The sequence below is a fragment of the Carcharodon carcharias genome (assembly GCF_017639515.1).
Source record: "Carcharodon carcharias isolate sCarCar2 chromosome 35 unlocalized genomic scaffold, sCarCar2.pri SUPER_35_unloc_1, whole genome shotgun sequence".
Lineage (NCBI taxonomy): Eukaryota > Metazoa > Chordata > Chondrichthyes > Lamniformes > Lamnidae > Carcharodon > Carcharodon carcharias.
The window spans coordinates 621,123-644,002 of NW_024470701.1; the positions used below are offsets into that span (position 1 = coordinate 621,123).

The window sequence follows — 22,880 nt, forward strand, 5'->3', positions numbered from 1 at the left end:
TAAAATTCTGCCTAAGGTCTCTGAGTATAAATAGGCTCACTTTCATGAATTGATTGGTATTCATTGTTGGGAAATTGTCTGGATTAGATTGTAGCAACTAGGCACTGTAGATATCCTACTGGTAAGTATATAGACAGGTGAGTTCCTCAGGGTAATGTCCCAGGCTCAACCATCTTCAGCTGCTTCATCAATGACCTTCCCTCCATCGTAAAAGTCAGATGTGGGGATGTTCGCTGGTGATTGCACAACGAACAGCACCATTCACAACTCCTCAGACACTGAAGCAGTCTATGTCCATATGCAACAAGATTCAGGTTTGGGCTGATATGTGGCAACTAACATTGGCGCCACAAGTGCCAGGCAACGCCCATCTCCAACAAGAGAGAAGCAAACCATCTCCCCTTGACATTCAATGGCATTACCGTCGCCATATTGCCCACGTATCAACATCCTGGGGGGGGGGGGTGGTTACCATTGATCAGAAACTAAACTGGACCAGCCATATAAATACTGTGACTACAAGGGCAGGTCAGAGGCTGGGAATTCAGTGGCGAGTAACTCACCTCCTGACCCTCCAAAGCCTGTCCTCCATCTACAACTCATGTGTCAGACGTGTGATGGAATACTCTCCACTTGCCTGGATGAGTTCAGCTCCAACAACGCTCAAGAAGCTTAACAGCACCCAGGGCAAAGCAGCCCTGCTTGATTGGTACCATATGCGCCACGTTCAACATCCACTCCCTCCACCACCCAAGGCACAGGGGCAGCAGTGCGTGTACCATCTACAAGATGCACTGCAGCAACTCGCCAAGGCTCCTTCGACAATGCCACCCAAATCTGCAACCTCTGCCACCTGGAGGACAAGGGTGGCATATGCATGGGAACGCCACCACCAGCAAGTTCCCCTCTGAACCACACACCATCCTGACCTGGAACTATAGAGGTACCGGACCCCTTATCCGGCGCACCAAAATTCGGAAGGAGCCGAACACTGGGTCCTGTGCTGGAGACTACAGTGACCTTTTTTGAAGTATGCAGATCAATCAGCATCCATTCAGGGAGTAAAACAAGTCATGACGTTTCGGGTGTAACCTTCAGCAGCACTGATGATTATGAGAAAACCTGCTGGCTCTGAAGAAGTCTCATACGGACGTGAAGCGTTAACACTGTTTTTTTCTCTCTCCACAGATGCTGTTAGACCTGCTGAGTTTTTCCAGCATTTTCAGTTTTTGTTTCAGATTTCCAGCATCTGCAGTATTTTGCTTTTATATGAGAAAACCTGTATATTAATAAGAAATAAAAACAGAAAAATGTAGGAAAGGCTGCTTTATTTCAGGCTACCAGCATCTACACCACAGGACCCAAAATCTGGAAAATCTCCGTGTCCTGTACACGTCCGGTCCCTAGCTTCCCGGATATGGGGTCTGGTACCTTCACTGTCGCTGGGTCAAAATCCTGGAACTCCCTCCCTAACAGCGCTATGGGTGTACCTATGCCACAGGGGCTGCAGCGGTTCAAGAAGGCGGCTCACCACCACCACCTTCTCAAGGGGCAATTAGGGATGGACAACAAATGCTGGCCCAGCCAGTGATGCCTACATCTCATGAAAGAATTAACAAAAAACTTGCTTCAAGTTTGTCTATTATTAAAACCAAACAAGTTGATTTATCTTTGAATTTTGAGCTGAATTAACTTGGATTGAAAAGCTTGGTTGATCTTTCAGGAAGATTGATATCTCTTCTTTTCAGATTTTGATGCTGAAGTCTAGGTTCTTTGCTGGTGTTACGCCCTGCTATAGCAGGTAACCAAAGGAAGTAAAGTAGACTCAATGATTTAAAAAAAATGCTCACACACTCTGCTTTTCGGCAAACGGTTTACCAACAAAGACACAAGTACAACATGGGTACAAATGTGGCTATTCAAACAACAAAAGTTAAAAAAAAGACTTGCATTTATATAGCGCCTTTCAGAACCTCCGGGCATCCCAAAGCACTTTACAGCTCCTTCTTGAAGTATCGTCATTCTAATAATGTAGGGGAGCGTGGCAGTCAATTTGTTCACAGCAAGTTCCCATAAACCGTGAGAATGGCCAGATAACGATGTTTACTGAGGGACTAATATTGACCGAGGCACTGGGAGGATCTTCGGCCCCCTCACTCTTCCTTTGAATGGCCTCAGTGTGTAACGCCATGTGATGTTTTTATCAGACGCCGCTTTAACTGCGGTCAAGGCAACGAGGAGAATTGAGCAACTTCAGAACACTTCCTGCTGGAAAGCATGGGGTCCCAACATCGTGATGACCTCTCCGCGGGCTTGTCCTGTTGTCTGGCCGTATTGCTGCTGCTCATCAGCGTCTGCGGGGGGCAGGGTTTTGTCCATGTCGGTCGTGGATCAGCGTGCAGCAGCCCTCACTTCTCTGTCAGAAAGTGCTGTGGGTTCAAGTCCCACTCCAGGCCCCGGTGCCAGGCTGGGATATGGCGGTGCAGGTGCGGGCAGGGGGGGTGCAGTCAGAGGGGTTGTCCTTCAGATGAGACATTAACCTTAGCCCCCTCTCCCTACCCCACTTCTGAGCAATCAGTTGGGCGTCAAAAGATCTCACGGCTGCTACGAGAAGAACAGTGGTGGGTGGGCGGGCAGTGAGGAGGCAGGGTTGGTGCCTTGCAGCCAAATATTCACCCCCACAACTGACAGTGGTGAACCAAAATGGACAAAAGTTGCTCAATCTTATCATGTTGCCATTTGTGGGGTCTTACTGTGAAGAAACTGGCTGCCGCCCTTTCCTACGTTCACAACGCTTCCCAGATAAAACACTCCAGGTGGCGACATGGCACTTTTGGATGTGCTGAGGTGGTGAGAGGCGCAGGAGGAAAGCCGGGGGTAGGGGGGAGGTGGAGGGGGCTGGCATTCCTGCTGGGATCGAGTTCCTCACATCACTGGATCCCAGTTCTAAGTAACTGCGACCTCCCAGGTAGACAGGCCGCCCAGCAGGGTCTCTGTTGGTTATTCAAACTGAAGGCACCTCAATATTATATATGGTTCATTAAGTATTTCGTTCACATTAGTAGCATGGGGGTCAACTGCAGATGTTAAATATTTTTAGTCGAGCTATCGGTCTTTTCTCACTCGCCCTTCTCTGGCATGACGTCGAGACACCGAGAATCGATTCCCACTTCCTCGTAATCCTTCTCGAGGGAGGCCATGTCCTCTCGTGCGTCCTGGAACTCCCCTTCCTCCAGCCCCTCCCCCACGTACCAGTGGACGAAGGCCCGCTTGGCGTACATCTTATCGAATTTGACGCTCAGGCGGGTCCAAGCCCCAGCGATGGCGGTGGTGTTGCTTAGCATGCAGATGGCGCGGGGCACCCTGGACAGGTCACCCCCTGGCACCACCGTCGGGGGCCGCTGGTTGATACCAACCTGTTGGGCAGAAGCCATGGTGTTAAGATTTTCTGCTGCGCGAGTCAGTGACCCTCAAAATCTGTTTATGCAACAGACCTATCTCTCTCCCGATCCATATGTTATTACCATCTATCCATCTCTTGCCCTCCTTCTGTCCATATATTATCTATCTACCTGTCTGTCTATCCATCCATCTATCTATCAGGTTGCCTGTCTGTCTATCTATCCATCTATCTGCTTCTGTCTGTATACCTTTTTCTGTCTGTCTGTCTATTCATCTGCCTCTCTGTCCATCTATCTATCTGCATCTGTCTGTCTCTATCTGCCTATCCACCTATCTGTCCATCTATCTATCTATCTGCCTGTCTGTCTACAGTTTTATCTATCTTTCTCTGTCTGTCTGTCTAATTATCTATCTATCTGTCTATCTATCTCTTTCTCTGTCCATCTATCTATCTATCTGTATCTGTCTGTCCCTTTGTCTAATTACCTAACTGTCTATCTATCTGCCTGTCTGTCTACCATTTTATCTATCTGTATCTGTCTGTCTATCTTTCCCTGTCTGTCAATTTATCTATCTGTCTATCTATCTCTTTCTCTATCCATCGATCTATTTATCTGCCTGTCTGTCTACCACTTTATCTATCTGCATCTGGCATCTGTCTGTCTATCTGTCTGTATATCTCTCCACCTTTCTATCTGTCTCGCTGTATCTGGCCATCAGTCTATCCGTCTGTCGCTCTATCTATCTGCATCTGTCCATCTATGTCCGTCTGTCTGTCTATCTATCAGCATCTGTCTATCTATCTGTCCATCTATCTGCATCTGTCTGTCTGTCATTCTATCTATCTCTATCTGTATATCTATCTGTCTAACTCTCTCTCTGTTCATCTATCTATCCGCATCTGTTTCTATATCTGTCCATCTATCTACCTGTCTCTCTACCTGTCTTGTCTATCTACCGATTTGTCCATTTATCTATCTGTCTGTCCATCTCGTTATATGTCTTTCTCTACTTATCTACAAGTGTTAGCCACTGAGACACAGCTGAAATTAAAAGCACAGAGTTTATGAATCCACCTTCTGAAAGAAAGGTGTTGGCAGTGGCTTTGTGTGTCGCCCTCACACCTTTGAGTAAGTGGGTCTAATTATATACATAATCTTCCCAATGGAGTGATGAGAGAGTGTTTTTGGGAAGCGGTGTTAAACCTGCGACCTCTGTCTGCCCACTCAGGTGGATGTGAAAGATCCCATGGCCACAACTGGAAGAAGTTCTGCACAATTACTAAACTGGTCAATGTCTCACTGCTTTTGGGTGAGCTGGCAGCACACAAATGGCAGCTACGTTTCCAATACTGCACTTCAAAGGTACTTCATTGGCAGTGAAGCACTTTGGGGACAAGCTGAGATCTTGAAAGGAGCTGGAGTAATAGAGAACTTTCATTCTAGCTGGGAAAACATGCCAGGTGTCGTGTGCGAGATCCCAGGATTCAGCGCACATGGCAAATGTTGGTCATTATTCCAGCCGCATGGCCCTGGTTTCATTCAAGTGAATATCGGGAATGAAAAGCACACTCCAGGACGCAAGGACGACTTGTGCGACTAATCAGTACCATAGAGAACCGTACCAAAAAAACACTGTACCCAGGGGAAGCTATACCACTGAGACTTTGTACCCATAGGAAACTTTACCAGTCAAACAATGTACCCATGGAAATTGATACCAGTGAGACACTGTACCAACGGGAAGCGATACAAGTGAGAGTCTGTACCCACTCGATTTGACACCAGAGAGAATCCATACCAGGGGAATCGAGATGAGTGGGACTCTGTACCCACAGGATTTCATATCAGAGACACTCTGTACCCACGGGAATCTATACCAGTGAGACACTGTACCCACTGGAACTTATACGAGTGAGACTCAGGTCCCACGGGAATCTATACCTGTGAGAGACTGTACCCATGGGAAGTTACACCAGTAGGACTCTGTACCCATGGGAAGCTGTATCAGTGAGACTCTGTGCCCACTGGAAATTATACCAGTGAGACACTGTACCCATGGGAAACTATATCAGTGAGGCTCTGTGCCCACGGGAAGTTATATCAGTGAGGCTCTGTGCCCACGGGAAGCTATATCAGTGAGGCTCTGTGCCCACGGGAAGCTATATCAGTAAGACTGAGTGCCCATGGGAAGCTATGCCAGTGAGATTCTGTACCCACAGGAAGATATACCAGTGAGACTCTGTACCCACGGGAAGCTGTACCAGTGAGACTCTGTACCCATGGGAAGCAATGCCAGTAAGACTCTCTGTCCACAGGAATCTATGCCAGTGAGACTCTGTATCCACGGGAACTTATACCAGTGAGACTGAGATCCAATGGGAAGCTATACCATTAAGGCTCTGTGCCCATGGGAATCTTTATCAGTGAGACTCTGAGCCCACGGGAATCAATTCCAGTGAGGATCTGTACCTACGAGAAGCTGTACCAGTGAGACTCTGTAGGCAAAGGAAGCAAAACCAGTGAGACTCTGTGCCCATGGGAAACTATGCCAGTGAGACTCTGTACCCACAGAAAGCTATGCCAGTGACAGTCTGTGCCCACAGGAATCTATACCAGTAAGACACTGTACCCATGGGAAGCAACACCAGTGAGACTCTGTACCCAGGGGAAACTATATCAGTGAGACTCTGTGCCCACGGGAATCTATACCAGTGAGACACTGTACCCACGGGAAGCGATATCAGTGACACTCTTTGCCCATTGGAAACTATACCAGTGAGACTCTGTACCCACGGGAAGCTTTACCAGGGGGACACTGTACCCACGGGAAGCTATGCCAGTGAGACTCTGTACCCACGGGAAGCTATATCAGTGAGAGACTGTACCCATTGGAACTATACCAGTGGGACTGTACACACGGGAAGCTATACCAGTGAGATTCTGAACCCAGAGGGACCTCTACCAGTGAGGCTCTGTACCCACGGGAAGCTATGCCTGTGAGACTCTGTGCCCAAAGGAATCTATACCAGTGAGACCCTGTACCCACTGGAACTTATACCAGTGAGACTCAGGTCCCACGGGAAACTATACTATTGAGGCTCTTTGCGCACGGGAAGCTTTACCAGCGAGACACTGAGCTTACGGGAATTGATTCCAGTGCGGCTCTGTACCTAGGAGAAGCTGTACCAGTGACACTCTGTAGGCAACGGAAGCAAGACCAGTGAGACTCTGTATCCACGGGAAGCTATACCGGTGAGATTCTGAACCCAGAGGGACCTATACCAGTGAGGCTCTGTACCCACAGTAAGCTAAGCCTGTGAGACTCTGTGCCCAAAGGAATCTATACCAGTGAGACTCTGTACCCACTGGAACTTATACCAGTGAGACTCAGGTCCCACGGGAAACTATACTATTGAGGCTCTTTGTGCACGGGAAGCTTTACCAGCGAGACACTGAGCCTACGGGAATTGATTCCAGTGCGGCTCTGTACCTAGGAGAAGCTGTACCAGTGAGACTCTGTACCCATGGGAAGCAAAACCAGTGAGAGGCTGTACCCACGGAAAGCTATACCAGTGAGACACTGAGTCCATGGGAAGGTATACCAGTGAGGCTCTGTGCCAATGGGAAGCTATACCAGTGAGACACTGAGCCCATGGGAAGATATACCCGTGAGACTCTGTGCCCACAGGAATCTATGCCAGTGCGAATCTGTATCCACAGGAAATTATACCAGTGAGACTCTGTGCCCATGGGAAGCTATGACAGTGAGACTCTGTACCCAAGGGAAGCTATACCAGTGAGACCCCTGTGCCCAGCGGAAGCTATTCCAGTGAGACTCTGTACCCATGGGAAGCTATGCCAGTGAGAATCTGTGCCAAGGGAAGCTATGCTAGTGAGACTCTGTGCCCAGAGGAAGCTATTCCAGTGAGACTCTGTACCCATGGGAAGCTATGCCAGTGAGAATCTGTACCCACAGGAAGCAACAACACTGAGACTCTGTACACAAGGGAAGCTATATCAGTGACTCTGTACTCGCCGGAATCTATGCCAGTGAGACACTGTACCCACGGGAAGCTATATCAGTAAGACACTGTACCCGTGGGAAGGTAAACTAATGAGACTCTGTACCCATGGCAAGCTACACCATTGAGGCTTGGTGCTCACGGAATCTTTACCAGTGAGACAATGAGCCCACGGGAATCGATTCCAGTGAGCCTCTGTACCTACAAGAAGCTGCACCAGTGAGACTCTGTAGGCAACGCAAGCAAAACCAGTGAGACTCTGTGCCCATGGGAAGCTATGCCAGTAAGACTCTGTGCCCACAGGAAGCTTTACCAGTGAGACACTGAGCCCACGGGAATCGATTCCATTGAGCCTCTGTACCAACGAAAAGCTGCACCAGTGTAGGCAATGGAAGCAAAACCAGTGAGACACTGAGCCCATGGGAGGATATACCAGTGAGTATCTGTGCCAATGGGAAGCTATACCAGTGAGACTCTGTACCCACGGGAAGCTATGCCAGTAAGACTCTGTGCCCACAGGAATCTACGCCAGTGAGACTCTGTATCCACAGGAAATTATACCAGTGAGACTGAGGTCCAACGGGAAGCTATACCATTGAGGCTTGGTGCCCACGGGAATCTTTATCAGTGAGACACTGAGCCCACGGGAATCGATTCCAGTGAGCCTCTGTACCAACGAGAAGCTGCACAAGTGAGACTCTGTAGGCAACACAAGCAAAACCAGTGAGACTCTGTGCCCATGGGAAGCTATGCCAGTAAGACTCTGTGCCCACAGGAAGCTTTACCAGTGAGACACTGAGCCCACGGGAATCGATTCAATTGAGCCTCTGTACCAACGAAAAGCTGCACCAGTGTAGGCAATGGAAGCAAAACCAGTGAGACTCTGTGCCCATGGGAAGCTATGCCAGTGAGACTCTGTACCCACGGGAAGCTATACCAGTAAGACTCAGTGCCCAGGGGAAGCTATTCCAGTGAGACTCTGTACCCATGGGAAGCTATGCCAGTGAGAATCTGTACCCACAGGAAGCAATAACACTGAGACTCTGTACACAAGGGAAGCTATATCAGTGAGACTCTGTACTCACCAGAATCTATGCCAGTGAGAAACTGTGCCCACGGGAAGCTATATTAGTAAGACACTGTACCCGTGGGAAGGTAAACTAGTGAGACTCTGTACCCACGGCAAGCTACACCATTGAGACTCTATACCCATGGGAAGTGAAACCAATGAGAGGCTGTACGCACGGGAAGCTATTCCAGTGAGACACTGAGCCCATAGGAAGATATACCAGTGAGGCTCTGTGCCAATGGGAAGCTATACCAATGAGACTCGGTACCCATGGGAAGCAATGCCAGTAAGACTCTCTGTCCACAGGAATCTATGCCAGTGAGACTCTGTATCCACGGGAACTTATACCAGTGAGACTGAGGTCCAATGGGAAGCTATACCATTAAGGTTCTGTGCCCACGGGAATCTTTACCTGTGAGACTCTGAGCCCACGGGAATCAATTCCAGTGAGGATCTGTACCTACGAGAAACTGCACCAGTGAGACTCTGTAGGCAAAGGAAGCAAAACCAGTGAGACTCTGTGCCCATGGGAAGCTATGCCAGTGAGACTCTGTACCCATGGGAAGCTATGCCAGTGAGACTCTGTGCCCACAGGAAGCTATACCAATGAGACACTGTACTCACTAGAAGCTATACTAGTAAGACCCTGTACCCATTGGAAGCTATAATATTGAGACTCTGGACTGACAGGAATCTATATCATTGACATTCTGTACCCATGGGAAGCTATACCAGTGAGACTCTGTACCCATGAAAAGCTATATCAGTGAGAGGCTGTACCCATTGGAAGCTATGCCAGTGAGATTCTGTCCCATGGGAAGATATACCTGTGAGATTCTGTACCCACGGGAAGCTATACCAGTGAGATTCTGTACCCATGGGAAGCTATGCCAGTGAGATTCTGTACCCATGGGAAGCTATGCCAGTTAGAATCTGTACCCATGGGAAGCCATGCCAGTGAGACTCAGGTCCCACGGGAAGCTATACCATTGAGGCTCTGTGCCCATGGGAAGCTTTACCAGTGAGACACTGAGCCTACGGGAATCGATTCCAGTGAGGCTCTGTACCTAGGAGAAGCTGTACCAGTGAGACCCTGTACCCATGGGAAGCAAAACCAGTGAGAGGCTGTACCTACAGGAAGCTATACCAGTGAGACACTGAGCCCATGGGAAGATATACCGGTGAGACTCTGTGCCCACAGGAACCTTTGCCAGTGAGAATCTGTGTCCACAGGAAATTATACCAGTGAGACTCTGTGCCCATGGGAAGCTATGACAGTGAGACTCTGTACCCAAGGGAAGCTATACCAGTGAGAACCCTGTGCCCAGCGGAAGCTATTCCAGTGAGACTCTGTACCCATGGGAAGCTATGCCAGTGAGAATCTGTGCCAAGGGAAGCTATGCTAGTGAGACTCTGTGCCCAGAGGAAGCTATTCCAGTGAGACTCTGTACCCATGGGAAGCTATGCCAGTGAGAATCTGTACCCACAGGAAGCAACAACACTGAGACTCTGTACACAAGGGAAGCTATATCAGTGAGACTCTGTACTCACGGGAAGGTATATCAGTAAGACACTGTACCCGTGGGAAGGTAAATTAATGAGACTCTGTACCCATGGCAAGCTACACCATTGAGGCTTGGTGCTCACGGAATCTTTACCAGTGAGACAATGAGCCCACGGGAATCGATTCCAGTGAGCCTCTGTACCTACAAGAAGCTGCACCAGTGAGACTCTGTAGGCAACGCAAGCAAAACCAGTGAGACTCTGTGCCCATGGGAAGCTATGCCAGTAAGACTCTGTGCCCACAGGAAGCTTTACCAGTGAGACACTGAGCCCACGGGAATCGATTCCATTGAGCCTCTGTACCAACGAAAAGCTGCACCAGTGAGACTATGTAGGCAATGGAAGCAAAGAAGCTGCACCAGTGAGACTCTGTAGGCAACGCAAGCAAAACCAGTGAGACTCTGTGCCCATGGGAAGCTATGCCAGTAAGACTCTGTGCCCACAGGAAGCTTTACCAGTGAGACACTGAGCCCACGGGAATCGATTCCATTGAGCCTCTGTACCAACGAAAAGCTGCACCAGTGAGACTCTGTAGGCAATGGAAGCAAAACCAGTGAGACTCTGTGCCCATGGGAAGCTATGCCAGTGAGACTCTGTACCCACGGGAAGCTATACCAGTAAGACTCAGTGCCCAGGGGAAGCTATTCCAGTGAGACTCTGTGCCCAGGCGAAGCTATTCCAGTGAGACTCTGTACCCATGGGAAGCTATGCCAGTGAGAATCTGTACCCACAGGAAGCAACAACACTGAGACTCTGTACACAAGGGAAGCTATATCAGTGAGACTCTGTACTCACCAGAATCTATGCCAGTGAGAAACTGTGCCCACGGGAAGCTATATTAGTAAGACACTGTACCCGTGGGAAGGTAAACTAGTGAGACTCTGTACCCACGGCAAGCTACACCATTGAGACTCTATACCCATGGGAAGTGAAACCAATGAGAGGCTGTACGCACGGGAAGCTATTCCAGTGAGACACTGAGCCCATAGGAAGATATACCAGTGAGGCTCTGTGCCAATGGGAAGCTATACCAATGAGACTCGGTACCCATGGGAAGCAATGCCAGTAAGACTCTCTGTCCACAGGAATCTATGCCAGTGAGACTCTGTATCCACGGGAACTTATACCAGTGAGACTGAGGTCCAATGGGAAGCTATACCATTAAGGTTCTGTGCCCACGGGAATCTTTACCTGTGAGACTCTGAGCCCACGGGAATCAATTCCAGTGAGGATCTGTACCTACGAGAAACTGCACCAGTGAGACTCTGTAGGCAAAGGAAGCAAAACCAGTGAGACTCTGTGCCCATGGGAAGCTATGCCAGTGAGACTCTGTACCCATGGGAAGCTATGCCAGTGAGACTCTGTGCCCATAGGAAGCTATACCAATGAGACACTGTACTCACTAGAAGCTATACTAGTAAGACCCTGTATCCATTGGAAGCTATAATATTGAGACTCTGGACTGACAGGAATCTATATCATTGACATTCTGTACCCATGGGAAGCTATACCAGTGAGACTCTGTACCCATGAAAAGCTATATCAGTGAGAGGCTGTACCCATTGGAAGCTATGCCAGTGAGATTCTGTCCCATGGGAAGATATACCTGTGAGATTCTGTACCCACGGGAAGCTATACCAGTGAGATTCTGTACCCATGGGAAGCTATGCCAGTGAGATTCTGTACCCATGGGAAGCTATGCCAGTTAGAATCTGTACCCATGGGAAGCCATGCCAGTGAGACTCAGGTCCCACGGGAAGCTATACCATTGAGGCTCTGTGCCCATGGGAAGCTTTACCAGTGAGACACTGAGCCTACGGGAATCGATTCCAGTGAGGCTCTGTACCTAGGAGAAGCTGTACCAGTGAGACCCTGTACCCATGGGAAGCAAAACCAGTGAGAGGCTGTACCTACAGGAAGCTATACCAGTGAGACACTGAGCCCATGGGAAGATATACCGGTGAGACTCTGTGCCCACAGGAACCTTTGCCAGTGAGAATCTGTGTCCACGGGAAATTATACCAGTGAGACTCTGTGCCCATGGGAAGCTATGACAGTGAGACTCTGTACCCAAGGGAAGCTATACCAGTGAGAACCCTGTGCCCAGCGGAAGCTATTCCAGTGAGACTCTGTACCCATGGGAAGCTATGCCAGTGAGAATCTGTGCCAAGGGAAGCTATGCTAGTGAGACTCTGTGCCCAGAGGAAGCTATTCCAGTGAGACTCTGTACCCATGGGAAGCTATGCCAGTGAGAATCTGTACCCACAGGAAGCAACAACACTGAGACTCTGTACACAAGGGAAGCTATATCAGTGACTCTGTACTCGCCGGAATCTATGCCAGTGAGACACTGTACCCACGGGAAGCTATATCAGTAAGACACTGTACCCGTGGGAAGGTAAACTAATGAGACTCTGTACCCATGGCAAGCTACACCATTGAGGCTTGGTGCTCACGGAATCTTTACCAGTGAGACAATGAGCCCACGGGAATCGATTCCAGTGAGCCTCTGTACCTACAAGAAGCTGCACCAGTGAGAATCTGTAGGCAACGCAAGCAAAACCAGTGAGACTCTGTGCCCATGGGAAGCTATGCCAGTAAGACTCTGTGCCCACAGGAAGCTTTACCAGTGAGACACTGAGCCCACGGGAATCGATTCCATTGAGCCTCTGTACCAACGAAAAGCTGCACCAGTGAGACTATGTAGGCAATGGAAGCAAAACCAGTGAGACTCTGTGCCCATGGGAAGCTATGCCAGTAAGACTCTGTGCCCACAGGAAGCTTTACCTGTGAGACACTGAGCCCACGAGAATCGATTCAATTGAGCCTCTGTACCAACGAAAAGCTGCACCAGTGTAGGCAATGGAAGCAAAACCAGTGAGACTCTGTGCCCATGGGAAGCTATGCCAGTGAGACTCTGTACCCACGGGAAGCTATACCAGTAAGACTCAGTGCCCGGGGAAGCTATTCCAGTGAGACTCTGTGCCCAGGCGAAGCTATTCCAGTGAGACTCTGTACCCATGGGAAGCTATGCCAGTGAGAATCTGTACCCACAGGAAGCAACAACACTGAGACTCTGTACACAAGGGAAGCTATATCAGTGAGACTCTGTACTCATCAGAATCTATGCCAGTGAGAAACTGTGCCCACGGGAAGCTATATTAGTAAGACACTGTACCCGTGGGAAGGTAAACTAGTGAGACTCTGTACCCACGGCAAGCTACACCATTGAGACTCTATACCCATGGGAAGTGAAACCAATGAGAGGCTGTACGCACGGGAAGCTATTCCAGTGAGACACTGAGCCCATAGGAAGATATACCAGTGAGGCTCTGTGCCAATGGGAAGCTATACCAATGAGACTCGGTACCCATGGGAAGCAATGCCAGTAAGACTCTCTGTCCACAGGAATCTATGCCAGTGAGACTCTGTATCCACGGGAACTTATACCAGTGAGACTGAGGTCCAATGGGAAGCTATACCATTAAGGTTCTGTGCCCACGGGAATCTTTACCTGTGAGACTCTGAGCCCACGGGAATCAATTCCAGTGAGGATCTGTACCTACGAGAAACTGCACCAGTGAGACTCTGTAGGCAAAGGAAGCAAAACCAGTGAGACTCTGTGCCCATGGGAAGCTATGCCAGTGAGACTCTGTACCCATGGGAAGCTATGCCAGTGAGACTCTGTGCCCACAGGAAGCTATACCAATGAGACACTGTACTCACTAGAAGCTATACTAGTAAGACCCTGTATCCATTGGAAGCTATAATATTGAGACTCTGGACTGACAGGAATCTATATCATTGACATTCTGTACCCATGGGAAGCTATACCAGTGAGACTCTGTACCCATGAAAAGCTATATCAGTGAGAGGCTGTACCCATTGGAAGCTATGCCAGTGAGATTCTGTCCCATGGGAAGATATACCTGTGAGATTCTGTACCCACGGGAAGCTATACTAGTGAGATTCTGTACCCATGGGAAGCTATGCCAGTGAGATTCTGTACCCATGGGAAGCTATGCCAGTTAGAATCTGTACCCATGGGAAGCCATGCCAGTGAGACTCAGGTCCCACGGGAAGCTATACCATTGAGGCTCTGTGCCCATGGGAAGCTTTACCAGTGAGACACTGAGCCTACGGGAATCGATTCCAGTGAGGCTCTGTACCTAGGAGAAGCTGTACCAGTGAGACCCTGTACCCATGGGAAGCAAAACCAGTGAGAGGCTGTACCTACAGGAAGCTATACCAGTGAGACACTGAGCCCATGGGAAGATATACCCGTGAGACTCTGTGCCCACAGGAACCTTTGCCAGTGAGAATCTGTGTCCACAGGAAATTATACCAGTGAGACTCTGTGCCCATGGGAAGCTATGACAGTGAGACTCTGTACCCAAGGGAAGCTATACCAGTGAGAACCCTGTGCCCAGCGGAAGCTATTCCAGTGAGACTCTGTACCCATGGGAAGCTATGCCAGTGAGAATCTGTGCCAAGGGAAGCTATGCTAGTGAGACTCTGTGCCCAGAGGAAGCTATTCCAGTGAGACTCTGTACCCATGGGAAGCTATGCCAGTGAGAATCTGTACCCACAGGAAGCAACAACACTGAGACTCTGTACACAAGGGAAGCTATATCAGTGACTCTGTACTCGCCGGAATCTATGCCAGTGAGACACTGTACCCACGGGAAGGTATATCAGTAAGACACTGTACCCGTGGGAAGGTAAATTAATGAGACTCTGTACCCATGGCAAGCTACACCATTGAGGCTTGGTGCTCACGGAATCTTTACCAGTGAGACAATGAGCCCACGGGAATCGATTCCAGTGAGCCTCTGTACCTACAAGAAGCTGCACCAGTGAGACTCTGTAGGCAACGCAAGCAAAGCCAGTGAGACTCTGTGCCCATGGGAAGCTATGCCAGTAAGACTCTGTGCCCACAGGAAGCTTTACCAGTGAGACACTGAGCCCACGGGAATCGATTCCATTGAGCCTCTGTACCAACGAAAAGCTGCACCAGTGAGACTCTGTAGGCAATGGAAGCAAAACCAGTGAGACTCTGTGCCCATGGGAAGCTATGCCAGTAAGACTCTGTGCCCACAGGAAGCTTTACCAGTGAGACACTGAGCCCACGGGAATCGATTCAATTGAGCCTCTGTACCAACGAAAAGCTGCACCAGTGTAGGCAATGGAAGCAAAACCAGTGAGACTCTGTGCCCATGGGAAGCTATGCCAGTGAGACTCTGTACCCATGGGAAGCTATACCAGTAAGACTCAGTGCCCGGGGAAGCTATTCCAGTGAGACTCTGTGCCCAGGCAAAGCTATTCCAGTGAGACTCTGTACCCATGGGAAGCTATGCCAGTGAGAATCTGTACCCACAGGAAGCAACAACACTGAGACTCTGTACACAAGGGAAGCTATATCAGTGAGACTCTGTACTCATCAGAATCTATGCCAGTGAGACACTGTACCCACAGGAAGGTATATCAGTAAGACACTGTACCCGTGGGAAGGTAAACTAATGAGACTCTGTACCCATGGCAAGCTACACCATTGAGGCTTGGTGCTCACGGAATCTTTACCAGTGAGACAATGAGCCCACGGGAATCGATTCCAGTGAGCCTCTGTACCTACAAGAAGCTGCACCAGTGAGACTCTGTAGGCAACGCAAGCAAAACCAGTGAGACTCTGTGCCCATGGGAAGCTATGCCAGTAAGACTCTGTGCCCACAGGAAGCTTTACCAGTGAGACACTGAGCCCACGGGAATCGATTCCATTGAGCCTCTGTACCAACGAAAAGCTGCACCAGTGAGACTCTGTAGGCAATGGAAGCAAAACCAGTGAGACTCTGTGCCCATGGGAAGCTATGCCAGTGAGACTCTGTACCCACGGGAAGCTATACCAGTAAGACTCAGTGCCCAGGGGAAGCTATTCCAGTGAGACTCTGTGCCCAGGCGAAGCTATTCCAGTGAGACTCTGTACCCATGGGAAGCTATGCCAGTGAGAATCTGTACCCACAGGAAGCAACAACACTGAGACTCTGTACACAAGGGAAGCTATATCAGTGAGACTCTGTACTCACCAGAATCTATGCCAGTGAGAAACTGTGCCCACGGGAAGCTATATTAGTAAGACACTGTACCCGTGGGAAGGTAAACTAGTGAGACTCTGTACCCACGGCAAGCTACACCATTGAGACTCTATACCCATGGGAAGTGAAACCAATGAGAGGCTGTACGCACGGGAAGCTATTCCAGTGAGACACTGAGCCCATAGGAAGATATACCAGTGAGGCTCTGTGCCAATGGGAAGCTATACCAATGAGACTCGGTACCCATGGGAAGCAATGCCAGTAAGACTCTCTGTCCACAGGAATCTATGCCAGTGAGACTCTGTATCCACGGGAACTTATACCAGTGAGACTGAGGTCCAATGGGAAGCTATACCATTAAGGTTCTGTGCCCACGGGAATCTTTACCTGTGAGACTCTGAGCCCACGGGAATCAATTCCAGTGAGGATCTGTACCTACGAGAAACTGCACCAGTGAGACTCTGTAGGCAAAGGAAGCAAAACCAGTGAGACTCTGTGCCCATGGGAAGCTATGCCAGTGAGACTCTGTACCCATGGGAAGCTATGCCAGTGAGACTCTGTGCCCACAGGAAGCTATACCAGTGAGACACTTTACTCACTAGAAGCTATACTAGTAAGACCCTGTACCCATTGGAAGCTATAATATTGAGACTCTGGACTGACAGGAATCTATATCATTGACATTCTGTACCCATGGGAAGCTATACCAGTGCGACTCTGTACCCATGAAAAGCTATATCAGTGAGAGGCTGTACCCATTGGAAGCTATGCCAGTGAGATTCTGTCCCATGGGAAGATATACCTGTGAGATTCTGTACCCACGGGAAGCTATACCAGTGAGATTCTGTACCCATGGGAAGCTATGCCAGTGAGATTCTGTACCCATGGGAAGCTATGCCAGTTAGAATCTGTACCCATGGGAAGCCATGCCAGTGAGACTCAAGTCCCACGGGAAGCTATACCATTGAGGCTCTGTGCCCATGGGAAGCTTTACCAGTGAGACACTGAGCCTACGGGAATCGATTCCAGTGAGGCTCTGTACCTAGGAGAAGCTGTACCAGTGAGACTCTGTACCCATGGGACGCAAAACCAGTGAGAGGCTGTACCTACAGGAAGCTATACCAGTGAGACACCGAGCCCATGGGAAGATATACCGGTGAGACTCTGTGCCCACAGGAACCTTTGCCAGTGAGAATCTGTGTCCAAAGGAAGCTATGCCAGTGAGACTCTGTGCCCAGGGGAAGCTATTCCAGTGAGTCTCTGTACCCACGGGAAGCTATGCCAGTGAGAATCTGTACCCACAGGAAGCAACAACACTGAGTCTCTGTACACAAGGGAAGCTATATCAGTGAGAGTCTGTACTCACCAGAATCTATGCCAGTGAGACACTGTACCCACGGGAAGCTATATTAGTAAGACACTGTACCCGTGGGAAGGTAAATTAGTGAGACTCTGTACCCATGGCAAGCTATACCATTGAGGCTTGGTGCCCATGGTAATCTTTACCAGTGAGAAACTGAACCCACGGGAATCGATTCCAGTGAGCCTCTGTACCTACAAGAAGCTGCACCAGTGAGACTCTGTAGGCAACGGAAGCAAAACCAGTGAGACACTGAGCCCATGGGAAACAATTCCAGTGAGCCTCTGTACCTACAAGAAGCTGCACCAGTGAGACTCTGTAGGCAACAGAAGCAAAACCAGTGAGACTCTGTGCCCATGGGAAGCTATGCCAGTGAGACTCTGTGCCCACGGGAAGCTTTACCAGTGAGACTCTGTACTCACGGGAAGCTATACCAGTGAGGGTCTGTGCCAACGGGAAGCTATATCAGTGAGATTCTGTACCCATGGGAAGCTATAACAGTGAGACTCTGTACACACGGGAGCTGATACCGGTGAGACTAAGTCCCACGGGAAACTATACCATTGAGACTCTGTGCCCAAGGGAATCTTTACCAGTGAGACACTGAGCCCGCGGGAATCGATTCCAGTGACACTCTGTACACTGGGGAACTTATACCAGTGAGAGTCTGTACCCATGGGAAGCTAAACCAGTGATATTCAGTACTCACGGGAATCTGACGCAATGCGACTCTGTACCCATGGGAAGCTAAAGCAGTGTGACCCTGTACCCGTGGGTAACTATTACCTATTGAGAATCTGTACCCACGGGAAGCTATACCAGTGAGAGGCTAAACCCACAGGAAGCTATACCAGTGAGACTCTGTACCCATGGGAAGCAATGCCAGTAAGACTCGGTGTCCACAGTATTCTATACCAGTGAGACTCTCTATCCATGGGAATTTATACTAGTGAGACTGAGGTCCAACGGGAAGCAAAATCATTGAGGCTCTGTGCCCACGGGAATCTTTACCAGTGAGACACTGAGCCCACGGGAATCAATTCCAGTGAGGCTCTGTACCCATGGGAAGCTATGCCAGTGAGACTCTGTACCCATGGGAAGCTATATCAGTGAGAGGCTGTACCCATTGGAAGCTATGCCAGTGAGATTCTGTCCCATGGGAAGATATACCTGTGAGATTCTGTACCCACGGGAAGCTATACCAGTGAGATTCTGTACCCATGGGAAGCTATGCCAGTGAGATTCTGTACCCATGGGAAGCTATGCCAGTTAGAATCTGTACCCATGGGAAGCCATGCCAGTGAGACTCAGGTCCCACGGGAAGCTATACCATTGAGGCTCTGTGCCCATGGGAAGCTTTACCAGTGAGACACTGAGCCTACGGGAATCGATTCCAGTGAGGCTCTGTACCTAGGAGAAGCTGTACCAGTGAGACCCTGTACCCATGGGAAGCAAAACCAGTGAGAGGCTGTACCTACGGGAAGCTATACCAGTGAGACACTGAGCCCATGGGAAGATATACCCGTGAGACTCTGTGCCCACAGGAATCTATGCCAGTGCGACTCTGTATCCACAGGAAATTATACCAGTGAGACTCTGTGCCCATGGGAAGCTATGACAGTGAGACTCTGTACCCAAGGGAAGCTATACCAGTGAGACCCCTGTGCCCAGCGAAGCTATTCCAGTGAGACTCTGTACCCATGGGAAGCTATGCCAGTGAGAATCTGTGCCAAGGGAAGCTATGCTAGTGAGACTCTGTGCCCAGAGGAAGCTATTCCAGTGAGACTCTGTACCCATGGGAAGCTATGCCAGTGAGAATCTGTACCCACAGGAAGCAACAACACTGAGACTCTGTACACAAGGGAAGCTATATCAGTGACTCTGTACTCGCCGGAATCTATGCCAGTGAGACACTGTACCCACGGGAAGCTATATCAGTAAGACACTGTACCCGTGGGAAGGTAAACTAATGAGACTCTGTACCCATGGCAAGCTACACCATTGAGGCTTGGTGCTCACGGAATCTTTACCAGTGAGACAATGAGCCCACGGGAATCGATTCCAGTGAGCCTCTGTACCTACAAGAAGCTGCACCAGTGAGAATCTGTAGGCAACGCAAGCAAAACCAGTGAGACTCTGTGCCCATGGGAAGCTATGCCAGTAAGACTCTGTGCCCACAGGAAGCTTTACCAGTGAGACACTGAGCCCACGGGAATCGATTCCATTGAGCCTCTGTACCAACGAAAAGCTGCACCAGTGAGACTATGTAGGCAATGGAAGCAAAACCAGTGAGACTCTGTGCCCATGGGAAGCTATGCCAGTAAGACTCTGTGCCCACAGGAAGCTTTACCTGTGAGACACTGAGCCCACGAGAATCGATTCAATTGAGCCTCTGTACCAACGAAAAGCTGCACCAGTGTAGGCAATGGAAGCAAAACCAGTGAGACTCTGTGCCCATGGGAAGCTATGCCAGTGAGACTCTGTACCCACGGGAAGCTATACCAGTAAGACTCAGTGCCCGGGGAAGCTATTCCAGTGAGACTCTGTGCCCAGGCGAAGCTATTCCAGTGAGACTCTGTACCCATGGGAAGCTATGCCAGTGAGAATCTGTACCCACAGGAAGCAACAACACTGAGACTCTGTACACAAGGGAAGCTATATCAGTGAGACTCTGTACTCATCAGAATCTATGCCAGTGAGAAACTGTGCCCACGGGAAGCTATATTAGTAAGACACTGTACCCGTGGGAAGGTAAACTAGTGAGACTCTGTACCCACGGCAAGCTACACCATTGAGACTCTATACCCATGGGAAGTGAAACCAATGAGAGGCTGTACGCACGGGAAGCTATTCCAGTGAGACACTGAGCCCATAGGAAGATATACCAGTGAGGCTCTGTGCCAATGGGAAGCTATACCAATGAGACTCGGTACCCATGGGAAGCAATGCCAGTAAGACTCTCTGTCCACAGGAATCTATGCCAGTGAGACTCTGTATCCACGGGAACTTATACCAGTGAGACTGAGGTCCAATGGGAAGCTATACCATTAAGGTTCTGTGCCCACGGGAATCTTTACCTGTGAGACTCTGAGCCCACGGGAATCAATTCCAGTGAGGATCTGTACCTACGAGAAACTGCACCAGTGAGACTCTGTAGGCAAAGGAAGCAAAACCAGTGAGACTCTGTGCCCATGGGAAGCTATGCCAGTGAGACTCTGTACCCATGGGAAGCTATGCCAGTGAGACTCTGTGCCCACAGGAAGCTATACCAATGAGACACTGTACTCACTAGAAGCTATACTAGTAAGACCCTGTATCCATTGGAAGCTATAATATTGAGACTCTGGACTGACAGGAATCTATATCATTGACATTCTGTACCCATGGGAAGCTATACCAGTGAGACTCTGTACCCATGAAAAGCTATATCAGTGAGAGGCTGTACCCATTGGAAGCTATGCCAGTGAGATTCTGTCCCATGGGAAGATATACCTGTGAGATTCTGTACCCACGGGAAGCTATACCAGTGAGATTCTGTACCCATGGGAAGCTATGCCAGTGAGATTCTGTACCCATGGGAAGCTATGCCAGTTAGAATCTGTACCCATGGGAAGCCATGCCAGTGAGACTCAGGTCCCACGGGAAGCTATACCATTGAGGCTCTGTGCCCATGGGAAGCTTTACCAGTGAGACACTGAGCCTACGGGAATCGATTCCAGTGAGGCTCTGTACCTAGGAGAAGCTGTACCAGTGAGACCCTGTACCCATGGGAAGCAAAACCAGTGAGAGGCTGTACCTACAGGAAGCTATACCAGTGAGACACTGAGCCCATGGGAAGATATACCCGTGAGACTCTGTGCCCACAGGAACCTTTGCCAGTGAGAATCTGTGTCCACAGGAAATTATACCAGTGAGACTCTGTGCCCATGGGAAGCTATGACAGTGAGACTCTGTACCCAAGGGAAGCTATACCAGTGAGAACCCTGTGCCCAGCGGAAGCTATTCCAGTGAGACTCTGTACCCATGGGAAGCTATGCCAGTGAGAATCTGTGCCAAGGGAAGCTATGCTAGTGAGACTCTGTGCCCAGAGGAAGCTATTCCAGTGAGACTCTGTACCCATGGGAAGCTATGCCAGTGAGAATCTGTACCCACAGGAAGCAACAACACTGAGACTCTGTACACAAGGGAAGCTATATCAGTGACTCTGTACTCGCCGGAATCTATGCCAGTGAGACACTGTACCCACGGGAAGGTATATCAGTAAGACACTGTACCCGTGGGAAGGTAAATTAATGAGACTCTGTACCCATGGCAAGCTACACCATTGAGGCTTGGTGCTCACGGAATCTTTACCAGTGAGACAATGAGCCCACGGGAATCGATTCCAGTGAGCCTCTGTACCTACAAGAAGCTGCACCAGTGAGACTCTGTAGGCAACGCAAGCAAAACCAGTGAGACTCTGTGCCCATGGGAAGCTATGCCAGTAAGACTCTGTGCCCACAGGAAGCTTTACCAGTGAGACACTGAGCCCACGGGAATCGATTCCATTGAGCCTCTGTACCAACGAAAAGCTGCACCAGTGAGACTCTGTAGGCAATGGAAGCAAAACCAGTGAGACTCTGTGCCCATGGGAAGCTATGCCAGTAAGACTCTGTGCCCACAGGAAGCTTTACCAGTGAGACACTGAGCCCACGGGAATCGATTCAATTGAGCCTCTGTACCAACGAAAAGCTGCACCAGTGTAGGCAATGGAAGCAAAACCAGTGAGACTCTGTGCCCATGGGAAGCTATGCCAGTGAGACTCTGTACCCACGGGAAGCTATACCAGTAAGACTCAGTGCCCGGGGAAGCTATTCCAGTGAGACTCTGTGCCCAGGCAAAGCTATTCCAGTGAGACTCTGTACCCATGGGAAGCTATGCCAGTGAGAATCTGTACCCACAGGAAGCAACAACACTGAGACTCTGTACACAAGGGAAGCTATATCAGTGAGACTCTGTACTCATCAGAATCTATGCCAGTGAGACACTGTACCCACAGGAAGGTATATCAGTAAGACACTGTACCCGTGGGAAGGTAAACTAATGAGACTCTGTACCCATGGCAAGCTACACCATTGAGGCTTGGTGCTCACGGAATCTTTACCAGTGAGACAATGAGCCCACGGGAATCGATTCCAGTGAGCCTCTGTACCTACAAGAAGCTGCACCAGTGAGACTCTGTAGGCAACGCAAGCAAAACCAGTGAGACTCTGTGCCCATGGGAAGCTATGCCAGTAAGACTCTGTGCCCACAGGAAGCTTTACCAGTGAGACACTGAGCCCACGGGAATCGATTCCATTGAGCCTCTGTACCAACGAAAAGCTGCACCAGTGA

The 22,880-nt window shown here is 49.6% G+C and overlaps 1 protein-coding gene across 1 annotated transcript in view; it reads right to left on the reverse strand.

The window, feature by feature from the left end:
• Window positions 1-3,119: 3,119 nt before the first annotated feature.
• LOC121274180 (tubulin alpha-1C chain-like) overlaps window positions 3,120-22,880 on the reverse strand; it is an 84,182-nt gene continuing 64,421 nt past the window's right edge. Inside the window, exon 6 of the mRNA XM_041181380.1 lies at window positions 3,120-3,416. Within this exon, the coding sequence (XP_041037314.1) occupies window positions 3,120-3,416 (297 nt within the window). The remainder of the gene's footprint in view (window positions 3,417-22,880) is intronic.